At 41.7% G+C, this 15216-nt stretch overlaps 2 protein-coding genes and 1 long non-coding RNA gene across 12 annotated transcripts in view; 1 reads left to right on the plus strand and 2 right to left on the minus strand.

Moving 5' to 3' along the window:
* Positions 1-13308, plus strand: part of LOC139015125 (uncharacterized) — a 29110-nt gene extending 15802 nt beyond the window's left edge. The window contains exon 4 of the long non-coding RNA XR_011472408.1: positions 12021-13308. This is a non-coding gene — a long non-coding RNA (uncharacterized lncRNA). The remainder of the gene's footprint in view (positions 1-12020) is intronic.
* Positions 1-15216, minus strand: part of USP40 (ubiquitin specific peptidase 40) — a 71172-nt gene that overhangs the window by 16153 nt on the left and 39803 nt on the right. For 8 of the 10 annotated variants that reach the window (XM_070422427.1, XM_070422425.1, XM_070422426.1 and 5 more), the window contains 5 exons: positions 14442-14530; positions 11210-11296; positions 6038-6074; positions 3706-3770; positions 1356-1430 (listed from right to left, as the gene is read on the minus strand). In XM_070422427.1, the coding sequence (XP_070278528.1) occupies positions 1356-1430; positions 3706-3770; positions 6038-6074; positions 11210-11296; positions 14442-14530 (353 nt within the window). Of the gene's footprint in view, positions 1-1355; positions 1469-3705; positions 3771-6037; positions 6075-11209; positions 11297-14441; positions 14531-15216 lie in introns of all 10 variants that reach the window. The other 2 variants (XR_011472406.1, XR_011472407.1) reach the window with 1 other exon arrangement.
* On the minus strand, positions 7346-7765 carry LOC139015123 (large ribosomal subunit protein eL42-like). Its single transcript, XM_070422443.1, has one exon. It carries the CDS (start codon positions 7728-7730, stop codon positions 7410-7412), a length of 321 nt encoding a protein of 106 aa, XP_070278544.1. The 5' UTR covers positions 7731-7765; the 3' UTR covers positions 7346-7409.

The following is a 15216-nucleotide window of genomic DNA, read 5'->3' on the forward strand; positions in this document are numbered from 1 at the left end:
GCAGGGTCATTTATATTAACAAAAGACTGTAAGCAACCGAAATCTTCTTTGAAAGAGATTGGTTAAATTATAGTACCTCCATACAATGGGAGATATAGATACCACCTATAGAATGAGATGACTTGATGTGTATTGCTACACATCAAGGTGGGTGGGCAAAGGTGGGTTTACAGTTGCAATGCAAACAATACAATTAGTAAATAATAATACAAGAATAATTTTGTATTTCATGTACTCATAATTGTAAACCTACTTTTGCCCACCCCTATATATGGATAACAAATATGTATATATGCGCTATGTACACACACAGACTTACTTGTGTGTTGACACAGAGGCATCTGGCTACCTCTGGAGGGACACACTGAGTGGCTGGGGGGGCAGGGAGGATAGTTATTTTTCCTGGCTCAGCTTTTTATACACTTTGAATTTTGTATCATGAGTATTACCAATTCAAATATTAACTTTAAAGAGCATGTATATAAAATACCACAGAATTTCATGAAGTCATGGAAAAGAATAAGGTAGGTCTGTATGTGCTGAAAAAACCAACAGATATAAAACACTGTATGGAATATGATCCCCTGTATGGAAACTTTAAATATATATGCATATATTTACACTCAGCATACAAACAGGTATCACTTTTCTTCTTGAAAGGACAAGTAAGTTAATTGTGGCTCTTTCTGGGGAGAAAGACGTAGAAGAAACTTTTTTTTTCATTTTATATAGCCTTCTAGGCTGTGTGAATTTTCTAATCATAAGCTAATGGATATCTGAGTACTGGAGTTTGGGGTCAACTTTTTAAAAAAAAATCTTTACATGTGTCCACATTAAAAATACGAATAAGTAATTAATGGGTTTAGAAAATGGGAACATGCAGTGTTTATGAAAGAGGAGGGAAAGGAGCCCTCATATCTGCTGGTAGGACTGTAAATCTAGTACAACTCTCTGGGAAAACAATTTGGCAACATACATTCTCAAGTCTTTAAAAAGTTCATGCCCTTTGACTTGTTAATTCCATCTTTAGAACTATCTGAAGATGATTTCGTTTTTAAGTACTATTATAAGAAAAAATTTAAAATAAGATAAATTTCCAACAATGAAGATAAAAAGTTAATTAAACTGTGATAAGTCATACATTGTAACTGTTTCAGGTTCACAAATTAAATAGAAAAGGTAGAAAATAAAATTGTATATACAATTGATTTTATAGGAAGGAAATACCTAACATGTTAAATATGATGGCTGTGTCTGGTAGACTTTGGGGTAAGTTCTTTGTTCTCTTTCTGACTGTCACACAGAGACAACAATAACCATTATTCACAGAGTGTCTATTGGAAGCAAAGTCTTACCGGAGAAGGAAGTTTTCCTTCAGTTAAAAGCAGAGTGTCTCCAGAACATAGCATAAGCTCTTTCAGTGTTGCATCCTGGGAATACGGAAATTCTTTTTTGTTACTTGTGACTTCTGCAAGGAACAAACAGACCACTGGACTTTTGTTTGTGAACCCTATGCCTCTATTACCCTTGAAATAAATAAATGAATAAATGATAAAGCAGATGTTGAATAGAAAATAGGCTTATAAAACAGTCTATTATTATATATCAAATTATGAGTAGGAACTACAAGTATCATAGAAGATTAGAGGAAAGAGAGAGGTGAGAAAGAATGAGACTGATTTACAGAAGATGACATTTTAGTTAAATAATGAGACTGATTTACAGAAAATGACATTTTAGTTCAACCTAAAAAGATTCGTTGGATTTGGAAAGGTGAATGAAACAAGAGAAGGAATTTCTCATGAAAAAGTGAACAAAGTCAAGGTCATGTCAAGAATAAGTATGGGCCCTAGCCGACTTGGCTCAGTGGATAGAGTGTCAGCCTGCGGACTGAAAGGTCCCAGGTTCGATTCCGGCCAAGGGCACATGCCTGGGTTGCGGGTTCAATCCCCAGTGTGGGGCGTGCAGGAAGCAGCCAATAAATGATTCTCTCTCATCATTGATGTTTCTATCTCTCTCTTTCATTCTCCCTTCCTCTCTGAAATCAATAAATAAATATATTAAAAAAATAATAAGTATGGCTTGTTTAGGGAAGAGCTTAGACTAGACTGATTAGAGTGGACAGTATCAGAGTAAGGGGGGGGTGGGGGCTGGATGGGAAGGGTGGTCACAGATCTAAGGGATGTGGAATAGAAAAAAGGGAGCTTTTAGTTCCTTTGTAAACAGCCACTCAAGACTTCTGAGAAGGAGTTTTTAAAAATCAATCTGGCTGCTACATGCATAACACACTGAAGTGGGGAACACCTGGGCTCAGGGAGGCCAGTTGCAATAATTTAGGTAAAAGGAAAAATAAATGGCTTGAACCAGGAGGCCAGCAGTGGACTCAGGAAGGAGTGGAAAAACTGACAGGCCTTTGAAAAGGCTGAGCCCAAACAAGAAGGCGGCAGGTAAGTTGGATTGGCCACATTTCAGGCTGAAGAAGATCAGGATGGGAAAGACAGGCAGCAAATCGGGAAGAGAAAGCAATTTTGAGGGTAATGAGTTTGCTCTAGACAGTTTTAGAACTGTTTGATACCAATTTGGGACTTAATAGAGAAGAAAATCTGGAAACTATGTGACTACATATTACTCTCGACATCCAAACTATACTAGTATGTCCTGAAGATTCTTTTCTTTTTTTAATATATTTTTATTGATCTCAGAGAGGAAGGAGAGGAAGAGAGAGATAGAAACATCAATGATGAGAGAGACTCATTGATCGACTGCCTCCTGCACATCCCCTACTGGGGATTGAGCCTACAACCCAGGCATGTGCCTTTGACCGGAATCGAACTCAGGACCTTTTAGTCCACAGGCTGACGCTCTATCCACTGAGCCAAATCGGCTAGGGCCTGAAGATTCTTTAGGTCCACTTCTTACTCTGGGCAGTCAAATCCATGTCCAAGATTCAAGAGGGTCCTCTCTCCATAATGTTACTGACCATGACACAGCAAAGAGTGTTCGAGGGGTGACCCCGCTACCTGCTTCAATCAACTTCTGTTGATGTTCAGTGCCACTGTATGTCACTGAACAGAAGCAGGCAGATAGGGGAGGGGTGGCTGACCACGTTTTACTGTCTAAACGTTCTCACAAAGCTTCATTTTGGGTCTACTTCTAATGCTGTGAGATTGGATAGGAGGTTGGGTGCTATTTGGATAAGATTAACCAGACCCCACCTATCCTGTGATACAACTGTTCCTAAGGCTACCCTAAGAGTTTGGCTGGATCTAGAGATGTAGTTAAGATCAGAGCCTAAGTGATTGGTTGGTAAGATGAATTCTGCCATCAACTCTGAGATTAAAATATTCAGGTTTCAAAATTCAGAGTGTATCTCCAAATTCTTTCATTAGTTCAAATGTCTTTTGTTTGCTAAAGTTCTCTGCTTCCTAATGAAGAACCACCATTCCCAGGAACACACTCTCTTACCAAAAGAGGACTTAACACAGATGTCAGAAATAGTCCCACTTGGCTGAGACCTTCCCTCTGAATGCTCTCAAATAACTACAGGGAGGGAAGAGTAAAGGTGGATGCATGTATACATTTTTGAATCCTAAACAAATTAAATCTTTCTCTAGAATTTATTCATGAGTAGGATAAGTATCCTGTATGAAAATACCATATAAACACAATCATTTTAAAGAGTGAAATATATAAAAATAACCTTACTTCTTCATACAAAGGCTCCCCAGCTTCATAGCACCAATCCATTTTCCTTAAGTGCCATGTGTCACCTGTGAAAGCAGCAGAATCAGAATGAAAAAAAATTCACAAGAATGTGTTTTAAGAGTTTGTCAGGAATGACCCTTCTGGGAAATGAAAATTGAATGGGATTTGATCTAATAATTAACTAATTTTTTAAAAAAAATTCCCTCACCTGGCTAGTGTGCCTCAGTGGTTGAATGTCAATCTATGAACCAGGAGGGTCACAGTTTGATTCCCAGTCAGGGCACATGCCTGAGTTGTGGGCTTGATCCCCAGTGTAGGGCAGGAAGCAGCTGATCAATGATTCTCTCTCATCATGATGTTTCTATCTCTCCCTCTCCTTTCCTCTCTGAAATCAATAAAAATATATTTTAAAAAATGAAATCAATAAAAACATATATTTAAAATAAAATTCTCTCTTCCAGAGCATGAAAAATAAGTTGTTTCCACAATTTGGTTAATCTCCTATTCCACCAAGAATAGATGTATAATTGTGTATCCTATATAATAAGGAGGTAATATGCAAATTGACCGTCACACCCTTGCACACAAGATGGCCACCCCCATGTGGTCACAAGATGGCCGTGCCCATGTCATCACAAGATGGCCGGCAGGGGAGGGCAGTTGGGGGCGACCGGGCTGGCAGGGGAGGGCAGTTGGGGGCAATCGGGCCGGCAGGGGAGGGCAGTTGGGGGCAATAGGGCTGGCAGGGGAGCAGTTAGGCGTCGATCAGGCTGGCAGAGTGGTTAGGGGGTGATCAGGCTGCTAGGCAGAAGTGGTTAGGGATTATCAGGCAGGCAGACAGGCGAGTGGTTAAGAGCCAGCAGTCCCGGATTGTAACTGGGCCTAAACCGGCAGTCGGACATCCCCCGAGGGGTCCCAGATTGGAGAGGGTGCAGGCTGGGCTGAGGGACACCCCCTCCAGTACACGAATTTCGCACCGGGCCTCTAGTAATTATATATTTGCAAATGAAAACACTTGCTACTATTACATGATAGCTATGTTACACCTTTGTTTACATGTATACACATATCACACATGAGTATAAATATATGTACATATACATATAAGTACAGAAGTTAAGTTTCATTTCACTGTCTTGGCTGAAAGTATATGCTAACATTGCTCAGCAATTGATAATGTGTTCAGCAAAACTGATGCTATCCAATTAGCGGTTAATCTAACAAAAAATAGTACTTTTGGAATACATTTAATAAAGTTGGTATAACACTTATAAATGTAAACAGTCTTTAATTAAATTTCTGTTTTTCACATGCTTGCTGCACTGAGGAAATGGGAAGAAAATTTTTTGAAGGGAGCCGAGTCAAGTGGAAATTGGAAATCCTGGTTATTAAGTTAAACAGCAACATCTTAAAAATAGTCAATTCCCCCACCCACTGAAAGAAACTACAGCCAGAGGAATAAACCTAGATCTCATATTCATCCTGCATAGGCCATAGGTTTTGAATCCCAATACTCTTCTTTGCAGACCCTTTTTGTCATTAATTCTAGTTTTAAATACAGTAAGATTTACAAGAATATTTAACTTAATCTAAGTATATATATTTTTTGCAAACACACCAGTAAGTTAAAAGTGAACACCATTACTTCATAGCACAGCAAGATGGAAAGAACTCGGGTTCTGAAATCAGAGAGACTGTGTAAATTACACTTGCTGTGTAACTCTGGGCAAGCCATTTAACCATTCTCAGCCTCTGTCCCGTCCTCTGTAAAATGGGAACGGGGATGATCCCTGCATGGGAACACTACTGTCGAAATGAAATGGGACAATGCATAGAAGCTCCAGAGCACATGACCTTCCCTTCCAGACAAGGAATGCAGTCAGAGAGTGGCAAAGCACTCCAATGAAAGCATGTGATGCTCGCTGGCTGGGTTCCCCTGGTAGCTACTTCAGATGTCCTGCATTTGTGTTTTCATTCATATGACATTCCCTAATCAATACTAAACCACACAGGTATGAAGCACAATCACCAACATTCTGAATCAATGAGGTTTAAACAAAACCAGCAAAAGATTGGAGTGATTCCACAAGGTAATCTTAACTTCATCTCTTTTATGTCTTTGTTGGATCCTCAGTGGTCGGCTAATTTACAACTAGTGTTCTTCCAGCTTGCAAACAGAATCAGGAGAACTTATTATGTACACACAGATATAAAGTGTAACAGATAACCCTGAGAAAAAAAAGGGCTGAAACATTTTCATTAGGCTTATAAGTACTTTCTTATAAGTCAAGGATGTGGATAAGATTCTACATCATCATGGCCTGTAACTTACCTGGTAGGCCAAATTTCTCCAGCATTATCTTCAAACACTGTAAAAAAAAAAAAAAAGTATGTTCATTAGTTTCCTGTTTCAGAGTTACAGTATTGAAAGAAACAACCTCTTTGGACCCTGGGGCCTATTTAAGTCTGATCAAATAGGTAATACACATAGTTAAGAAGATGACCGAATAAGCTCTCCTTCCTAAGAGCTGGAGGGAAAAAACCCAGTTATGTTTTGAGAGAAGACCAGAAATGCTGTTGTGGGTGTGTTGTAATTTGGGATGACAATCAAACAACCAAGTAGCAGCTGGTTATGTAAGCCTGGAATTTTGAGGCGAGATCCAGTTTAAGAATTGAGCCCTAAGGTACTTATAGCTGGAGAGAAGAGGAAGTAGCAAACTAAGAAGGGGTAGGAAGGGAAATCTGAAGAGCTGCAAGGAACAGTCCTCACATATATGCCATGCTGCCAAGAGAGAGGGAGAGAGAGGAAGACTGAGAACCACCCGCTGCACTTGGTAAGAGCTGTTTCGGTGGTGTGGTGGGAACAAGTTGCTTGCCACGAGAACAGAAAGATACACACATCGCTCCTTTGTAAAGATTTGTGATTTTCTTTCTTTGAAATTAAAAACAAACACAACACTCAAATTCAAAGAGAGAATCTTAAAAGCAGCAAGTGAAAATGAAAAACTCCAAATGAAAAACTCCAAAAATATTTTCAGCATGTAACAAGAGTAAAGGAACTTACTAAAAAGGTGTTTACTCATGGAACTCTTTCACCACATGCAAGAGGATCGTAAAATGATCCTCAAGTCTCAATCGCTGCTGCAGCCATTTGTGTTTGTCAGTACCCCAACCCACTTCTCGTCTTGTATCCCAGATTCTTTTTTTTTAAATTAAATCTTTATTGTTCAGATTATTACAGTTGTTCTTTTTTCCCCCCATAGCTCCCCTCCACCCGGATCCCACGCCACCCTCTGCTCTTACCGCCCCCCCCGCCACTGTCCTCACCCATAGGTGTACGATTTTTGTCCAGTCTCTTCCCGCACCCCCCACACCCCTTCCCCCCCCAAGAATAATCAGTCCACTCCCTTTCTATGCCCGATTCTATTATAATCACCAGTTTATTCTGTTCATCAGATTATTTATTCACTTGATTCTTAGATTCACTTGTTGATAGATGTGTATTTGTTGTTCATAATTTGTATCTTTACCTTTTCTTCTTCTTCCTCTTCTTAAAGGATACCTTTCAGCATTTCATATAATACTGGTTTGGTGGTGGTGAACTCCTTTAGCTTTTCCTTATCTGTGAAGCTCTTTTTTTTTTTTTTTTTTTGAATTGAACATACCATGATTTTATTGTCATATAATCAAACAAAATATGAAGCTTAGAACTGGATCACTTGGCCCTTTCTCTTCTTATCTCCTCCCAATTCAAAATGCTTGCATCTCTTAATAGCCAGCATTCTCTTAGATCTGCAGTTAGACTCAACGCATTCAAACCTCAGCACAATCTTCTTTGTAGTTTTAGCCTTTTTTCGGAAAATCGGCTTAGTCTGCCCACCATAGCCACTTTGCTTCCTGTCATAACGCCGCTTTCCCTGTGCATACAGAGAATCCTTGCCCTTCTTGTACTGTGTTACTTTGTGGGGTTGATGCTTGCCACACTTCTTACAGAAAGTTCGGCGGGTTTTAGGAACGTTCACCATGTCTGCGAGAGCTATCAGCAGGAAAAGGAAAAGTTATCTGTGAAGCTCTTTATCTGACCTTCAATTCTGAATGATAGCTTTGCTGGATAAAGTAATCTTGATTGTAGGTTCTTGGCATTCATCACTTTGAATATTTCTTGCCACTCCCTTCTGGCCTGCAAAGTTTCTGTTGAGAAATCAGCTGACGATCATATGGGTACTCCCTTGTAGGTAACTGTCTGTCTTTCTCTTGCTGCTTTTAAGATTCTCTCTGTCTTTTGCTCTTGGCATTTTAATTATGTGTCTTGGTGTGGTCCTCTTTGGATTCCTTTTGTTTGGGGTTCTCTGTGCTTCCTGGACTTGTAAGTCTATTTCTTTCACCAGGTAGGGGAAGTTTCTGTCATTATTTCTTCTAATAGGTTTTCAATATCTTGCTCTCTCTCTTCTTCTGGCACCCCCATAATTCGGATGTTGGTACACTTGAAGTTGTCCCAGAGGCTTCTTACACTATCTTCATATTTTTGGATTCTTTTTTCTTTTTGTTTTTCCAGTTGGGTGTTTTTTGCTTCTTTGTATTTCAAATCTTTGACTTGATTCTTGCGATCCTCTAGTCTGCTGTTGGAACTCTGTATAATGTTCTTTATTTCAGTCAGTGTATGCTTAATTTCTAGTTGGTCCTTTTTCATAACCTCGAGGGTCTCACTAGATTTATTAAGGGTCTCACTTAATTTATCAGCGGTTTCTTGAAAAACCTTATAACCGTGGTTTTGAACTCTATATCCAGTAGTTTGCTTTCCTCCATTTCTGTCATTTGTGACCTGTTTCTTTGTCTCCGCATTTTTTATGCTTCTCTGTGTTGATAGAGTGGCTTTCTGTGCTAGGTGTCCTATAGGGCCCAGTGGCTCAGCCTCCCCAATTACCTGAGGTTGACACTCTTGGCGCACCCCTTTGTGGGCTGTGTGCTCAGTCTTGTAGTTAAGCCTTTTTTTTAAAAAAAATATATTTTATTGATTTTTTACAGAGAGGAAGGGAGAGAGAGAGTTAGAAACATCGATGAGAGAGAAACATCGATCAGCTGCCTCCTGCACATCTCCCACTGTGGATGTGCCCGCAACCCAGGTACATGCCCTTGACTGGAATCGAACCTGGGACCTTTCAGTCTGCAGGCCGACGCTCTATCCACCGAGCCAAACCGGTTTCAGCTGTAGTTAAGCCTTGATTGTAGTTGGTATCGCTGGGAGGAATTGACTTCCAAGCCAATTGTCTGTGAGAATCAGCTGTGTCTACAGTGGGAGAACTTCTGTGCTGGAGGCACCCTTCTGGGGCAAGACTTGCTTCAGTGGGGCTTTGGTGCTCACTGAGTCTGCCCCCTGAGTGTGTCCCTTATGGATCTGAGGAGTTGTAATCTGGATGGTCCCACTCTGACCACTGGGTACACTGATCTTGGATCTCTAAGGAGGTGCTAATTTAGCCTCTACCTGAGGCTACCTAGCAGGGGCTATGGAGAGATCTGCAGATTCCTCTTCTTTGTTTGGGGTTTGGAGGTGCCCAGATGAGGCCCAACTGTGAAGCAATGCAAGCTGCTGTGGGAACTTGGGCCTTCTTTTGGATGTTCTGGGTCTCTCTGACCCAGCTGCAGTTTGTTAGGTAATTTCAGATTGCAAAGGGCCAGGCCATTCATATGCAAAAGCCTCTAGGAACAGCTAGGATGGGGAAAGGGGCCCCAGGAATCAACAGGGTGGAGCAAACAGCTATAGCTGATCCTCAGCTCTGCCCTAAGAGGCCCCGGGTCTCAGTGTCCCGGTAATCACTGCAAGCACCTCTGAGAGAAAGCCGCCCTCGAGTTCCAACCGATGCCAGACAGTCCAGTTTCTCCCCGTATGAGTCTGGGTCCCCAGAGACTCGCCCGGAACTGGAGTTCAGAGCAGTTGGGAGCTTGTGTCTCCCTCCCAATTGAAAAAAACAACCACGTCCTCAGTTGCCAGCCCTTTCCACGTGTGCCTCCATACCTCTGCACTTTACTTCCGCACCTCCTCTGAGTCTCAGTGTGCTTTTCTCATTCCTTCTAGTTGTAGAAGTTCCACTCAGCCAGCCTTCCTGTGGTTCTGGACAATGTCCGTTTTGTCTTTTAGTTGTATTTTTGAAGTGGTTGTGTGAGGCAGCAATTTCCCGTGTTTACCTATACCTCCATCTTGGTTTCTCCTATCCCAGATTCTTTTGAAGCAAATGTCAGGTATCATATAATATCATTTATTAATATTTACATGAAGATAAACATCCTTAAAAAAATAACCCTAAAACAATGACATTTAAAAAAAATTAAGAATTCTTTAATAACAATTATCTAGTCAGTGTTCAAATTTCCCTTTCTTCCAAACTATTATTAGTTCTTCTGATTTGAATTAAGGGCCAAATGAAGTCCACACCCTGCCCTGCTTGCTGTTTCTCCTAAGACAAGATCTTTTAACCTACAGGCCCTCTCCCCTGTAGCTGATTTCTTGAAGAGTTTTCCACTTTTGGACTGTGCTAACTGTACTTCTAGGTTTGATCAGACTCAGGTTGTTTGGGGGTTTTGGGAGGCAAGAAAAGCATGAGTAGTGTTAAACTTCTATAATGCCTGAGTGTTGTCCTTTTTGGGTTGTGCACAGGCTTTCAGGATCACTGCCTTCCAACGTCATTCGGAGTTGAAAAACTGAGAATTTAAAATTCTTTCTTTTTATTGGCTGGGATTGTTTATTTAAAAACTTGTTATCTGTCTAGTTGCCCTGCAGTATAGTCTGTAAAACAAAAACAGGACAAATGCTCAATTCTTTCCTTCATGGTTCCCAAGCATCCACTTGGTTACCCATCGGTACCTAATGAAGATGGCATTTTTAGGGTCATATGAACTCACAGACTTTATATATACCAGTCAACTTTCATGACCATTCCCACTGAGGTCCAAGCTGTCTCATCTTTGACCAGAGGCAGCCTCTTCATGTTGGCTTCTGTGTTTCTTTGCCGACGCCAGTCATCTTTGCTGGCTTCTCTGCTTTCTGTTCTGACAAGATGCTTTCTCTCTCTCTCTCTCTCTCTCTCTCTCACACACACACACACACACACACACACACACACACACTCACTCACTCACATTTCTACCTCTGTGTATGTAACTGTGTCTGTATATAAAGTAAAAACAAAGGAAATATGCCACAATGTTCATATTATGGGATAAGGTATGATGAGAGGTTTTAATGTTTTTAAAAAATCTGTTTCTACATATTCCAAGTTTCTATGATCAACATTATTGATAATAATAAAAAATAATCTAATGTAAAATTCCAGTTTGCTCACCAATTTTCAAGCTCCCAAAACTACTCCTTTAGTGGATACATAGAATTATTTAAAGTATATTATGTAAACCCCTAGCCTTAGGACCTCAAAATCCTAATACAGATTATTCCTGTTCCCCATATCAGACACCCACAGACTCCCCTCCTCCCCCAAGTAAAATAACTTACTTCTCTCACAGAGATTGTTTCTTCTACTATGATTTCCATCTCTGACCCAGGCTGGATATCACTTCCCATGGCGAAAAACAGGAACAGCTAAGATCGAGACATAGTGTGAATGCAACTCAGTCTAAATTTTAAAATTCTACAAATGTATTATTTACTCCCCAAAAAGAAAAGTTTCATGTAGTCCATGAAACTTTAAAAAAAATATCAAATTATGTAAAACAAAACTACGTTGGGTAATATAATGTTACAATTTAAATAATAATCTCAACTACCTAGAAATGTAAGATGCTTAATCACCAATGTTTTTACTCCTAAAAACATCTCTCATAGATATTCTTTATTCTTCCATGATCTCCATCTTTCTTGGTCATTCCTCAAAGGGACTTGCAATTACTATACACTATAAGCGTAACTCTGTTTTTCTCTGAATCATTTGGTTTCTGTCCATATACTATGATTCCCAAGACTCTACAGGAAAAATGTGAGTCTGATCTCTTGTCAACTCAGCTGCTTAGAGCCCTATTTTCCTTCCCCTTAAAAAAAATATGTCTTTATTGATTTCAGAAAAGAAAGAAAGTGAGAGAGCGAGAGAGAGAGAGAGAGAGAAATGTCAATGATGAGAGAATCATCAATCGGCTGTCTCCTGCATGCCCCCTATGGTGGATCGGGCCCGAAACCCAGGCATGTGCCCTGACAGGGAATCGAACCATGACCTCCTGATTTATAGGTGGATGCTCAACCACTGAGCAACACTGGCCGGGCCTACTTTCCTTTGTAACTCAACTTCACATGTCATGTTTTCCTTCTCCAGCTTATTCAAGGAAGAAGAAATGAAAGAGAGGTGGCTGGAAAACGAATGAAGTGGATCCAGACAGAGGGCTCCTGATATGAACCAGCTAAACTCGACACAGTCTTAACAATAAGGACATAAATATGACTTTGGGACTGTAATGAAAGTTTATTAAATAGGTAGGGCTTCTGGCAAAGTCAAACAGATGGTATTTATATAGGAAATGAATACTGATAAAGACCAAGCTGTTGAGAGATTATATTATTGCAGAGATAGTACAACCAGAATTAATATTCTGTATTTCATTAAATCTAAAATTTAATTAGCTATTACTCATTGCTTTATGTACCACGAAAAAAGAAAACACGGTGCTGGCTATAACTGTAGGATGCCATGGACAAAATATGCAGCCTAATCTCACAGATGTTAAAAGTTGGGGGGAAAGGGCACATTTCAGAATTTCTGAAATATGGTTGAAACTGGTAGCTGTAACATTCCCCTTAACCAGTTTTTGCAGAAAAAGAACCTTTTGACTATGCTTTGACATAGTATTTTTCATTTACAATTTTTTATTCTCACCCGAGGACATACTTAGAGGAAGGAAGAGAGAAACATGGATGTGTGAGAGATATATTGATCAGTTGCCTTCCGCATGTGCCCTGACCTGGAAATCAAACCCAGCTATATGCCCTCACAGGGAATCTAACTGGCAACCTTTTGGTGCACTAGACGACACTCAACCAACTGAGCAACACTGGCCGGGCTAGTATTTTTTATTTAAACACAGCATTCCTAAAATAAAAGGTTATCATTTAAGGAAAATAAAATGTTTAAGAATTACAGTTTTACTGGAATAGTTAAGGTATCCTATCTAATAACAGATAAACATGGTAATTAACCGTAACTTCGCTACCCTTCCCATTGGCTAATCAGCAGGATATGCAAATTAACTGCCAACCAAGATGGCGGCCGGCAGCCAGGCAGCTGAAGCGAACATGAGGCTTGCTTGCTCCAGTGACGGAGGAAGCCAACGTTCCCGGCCTGCCTTGCCCTGCTCTAAGCTACACTCTAAGCAACAAAGTTGCAATTATAGAAGCTAAACAATCCCCAGAAACCTGCTTTCAGCCAGCATCGGCCTCAGAGCTGGAGCCGGCTCTCGGCTCCAGTGACAGCTATAGAAGGTAAATAAATCCCAGAAAAAAAACCAAAATACAGTAAAAAAGGAGAGGCTGGGAGCTTCAGTTGCCCGCCAGCCTGAAAACGGTCCTCAGCCCCTCACCCAGACTGGCCAGGCACCCCAGTGGGGACCCCCACCCTGAAGGGGGTGTGACCAGCTGCATACAGCCATCATCCCCTCATCCAGGCTGGCCAAGCACCCAAGTGGGACCCCCACCCTGATCCGGGATACCATTTAGGGCAAACCAGCCAGCCCCCACCCGTGCACCAGGCCTCTATCCTGTAAAGTAAAAGGGTAATATGAAAACTGACCCTAACAGCAGAAGGACTGGGAATGACTGGTCACTATGACACACATTGACCACCAGGGGGCAGATGCTCAATGCAGGAGCTGCCCTCTGGTGGTCAGGGCGCTCTCACATGGGAGGAGCTCTGCTCAGCCACAAGCCAGGCTGATGGCTGCCAGTACAGCAGTGGTGGTAGGAGCCTCTCCTGCCTCCTCAGCAGCGCTAAGGATGTCTGACTGCAGCTTAGGTCTGCTCCCCGCTGGCCTGTGGACATCCCTAAAGGGCTGCCGGGCTGCCAGAGGGATGTCTGATTGCCATCCTGGCCCAATCCCCCGGGGAGCAGGCCTAAGCCAGCAAGTGGTCACCCCCGAGGGGTCACAGACTGCGAAAGGGCACAGCCCGGGCTGAGAGACCCCTACCCCCGAGTGCACAAATTTTTTGTGCACCGGGCCTCTAGTCCTATATAATAAAAGCCTAATATGCTAAGTGTCCGGTCGTCCCCTCAACCCATCAAAGCGTAATATGCTAATGATATGGTACGGCTGCTCAACTGCTCCCTATGACGTGCACTGACCACCAGGGGGCAGACACTCGAAAGGTCAACCAGTTGCTAGGATGTGCACTGACCACCAGGGGGCAGACGCTCTGACCAGTAGGTTAGCTTGCTGCTGGCGTCCAGTCGATCGGGACTGAGCGAGATGGCCAGATATGCCCTGGAGCCCTCTCATGGTCCCTCCCCGGCTGGCTAACCTCCTGCGTCCCTCCCTGGCCCCGATCGTGCACTGGTGGGGTCCCTCGCCCTGGCCTGAACCCTCTCACAATCCAGGACCTCTCAGAGAGCCGGTTTTGGCCTGATCACGCAGGCCAGGACGAGAGACCCCACTGGTGCACGAATTGGTGCACCTGGCCTCTAGTGAATTATAAAGTGAAGAACTGACTGTGGGCAGGTGGGTGTGGTGGCCAGGTGATCTCATGTTACCTGAGAGGAAGTTGGTGCTCTTCCAGGACAGAGTCCCAGTGAACTCCCCATCTTCAGTTCTGCTTCCTTCAACGTATAACTGTCTGGCACTACAAAAATTTTTTATAACAGAATGAATATTATTCATTCCTACCTTTCTGGGCAAAATACTATACTTAAATCAATTTTTCTTTTGAAAATCAAGAATGTCAAGAAAGAGAAAGCTGCACTCCATGAAAAAGGGTTATATATATTATCGTTATGTTTGATTTTCTATTTCCAAATGCTAGAATATATTATTCCTGTTATCTGTACAACAATGCTAAGGTATGAGGTGACTATGAATATTCTAGAGTCTACTGTCAATAATTAGACTCAATTACATCTAATGACAAGTGTTACAGAGGTTAGAAGAAAGACTCTTCCATAATAGATACCTCAATAAAGTTAGCAAATTAAAAAACTGACAACAAATCTATAAGGATAAAAGTAGATCAAAACCCATGACTAGCCAAAGCCAGTTTGGCTCGGTGGATGCACGTCGGCCTGCGGACTAGAGGGTCCCAGGTTCGATTCCCGTCAAGGGCATGTGCCTTGGTTGCAGGCACATCCCCAGTGGGAGGTATACAGGAGGCAGCTGGTCGATGTTTCTCTCTCATCAATGTTTCTAACTCTCTATCCCTCTCCCTTCCTCTCTGTAAAAAATCAATAAAAATACATTTTAAAAAAACAACAAAAAAAACAAAAAAACCCATGACTAAAATGAGGATCAGCTAATCAGAAAGACAGCTGTTTC

This window comes from Myotis yumanensis, unplaced genomic scaffold (genome assembly GCF_028538775.1).
Source record: "Myotis yumanensis isolate MYYU_CA2020_CCGP unplaced genomic scaffold, mMyoYum1.0.hap1 SCAF_8, whole genome shotgun sequence".
NCBI classification, from domain to species: Eukaryota; Metazoa; Chordata; class Mammalia; order Chiroptera; family Vespertilionidae; genus Myotis; species Myotis yumanensis.

Coding starts and splice junctions, on each gene's coding strand:
- LOC139015123 (XM_070422443.1), bottom strand. CDS start 7,730: ATGGTGAACGTTCCTAAAACCCGCCGAACTTTCTGTAAGAAGTGTGGC.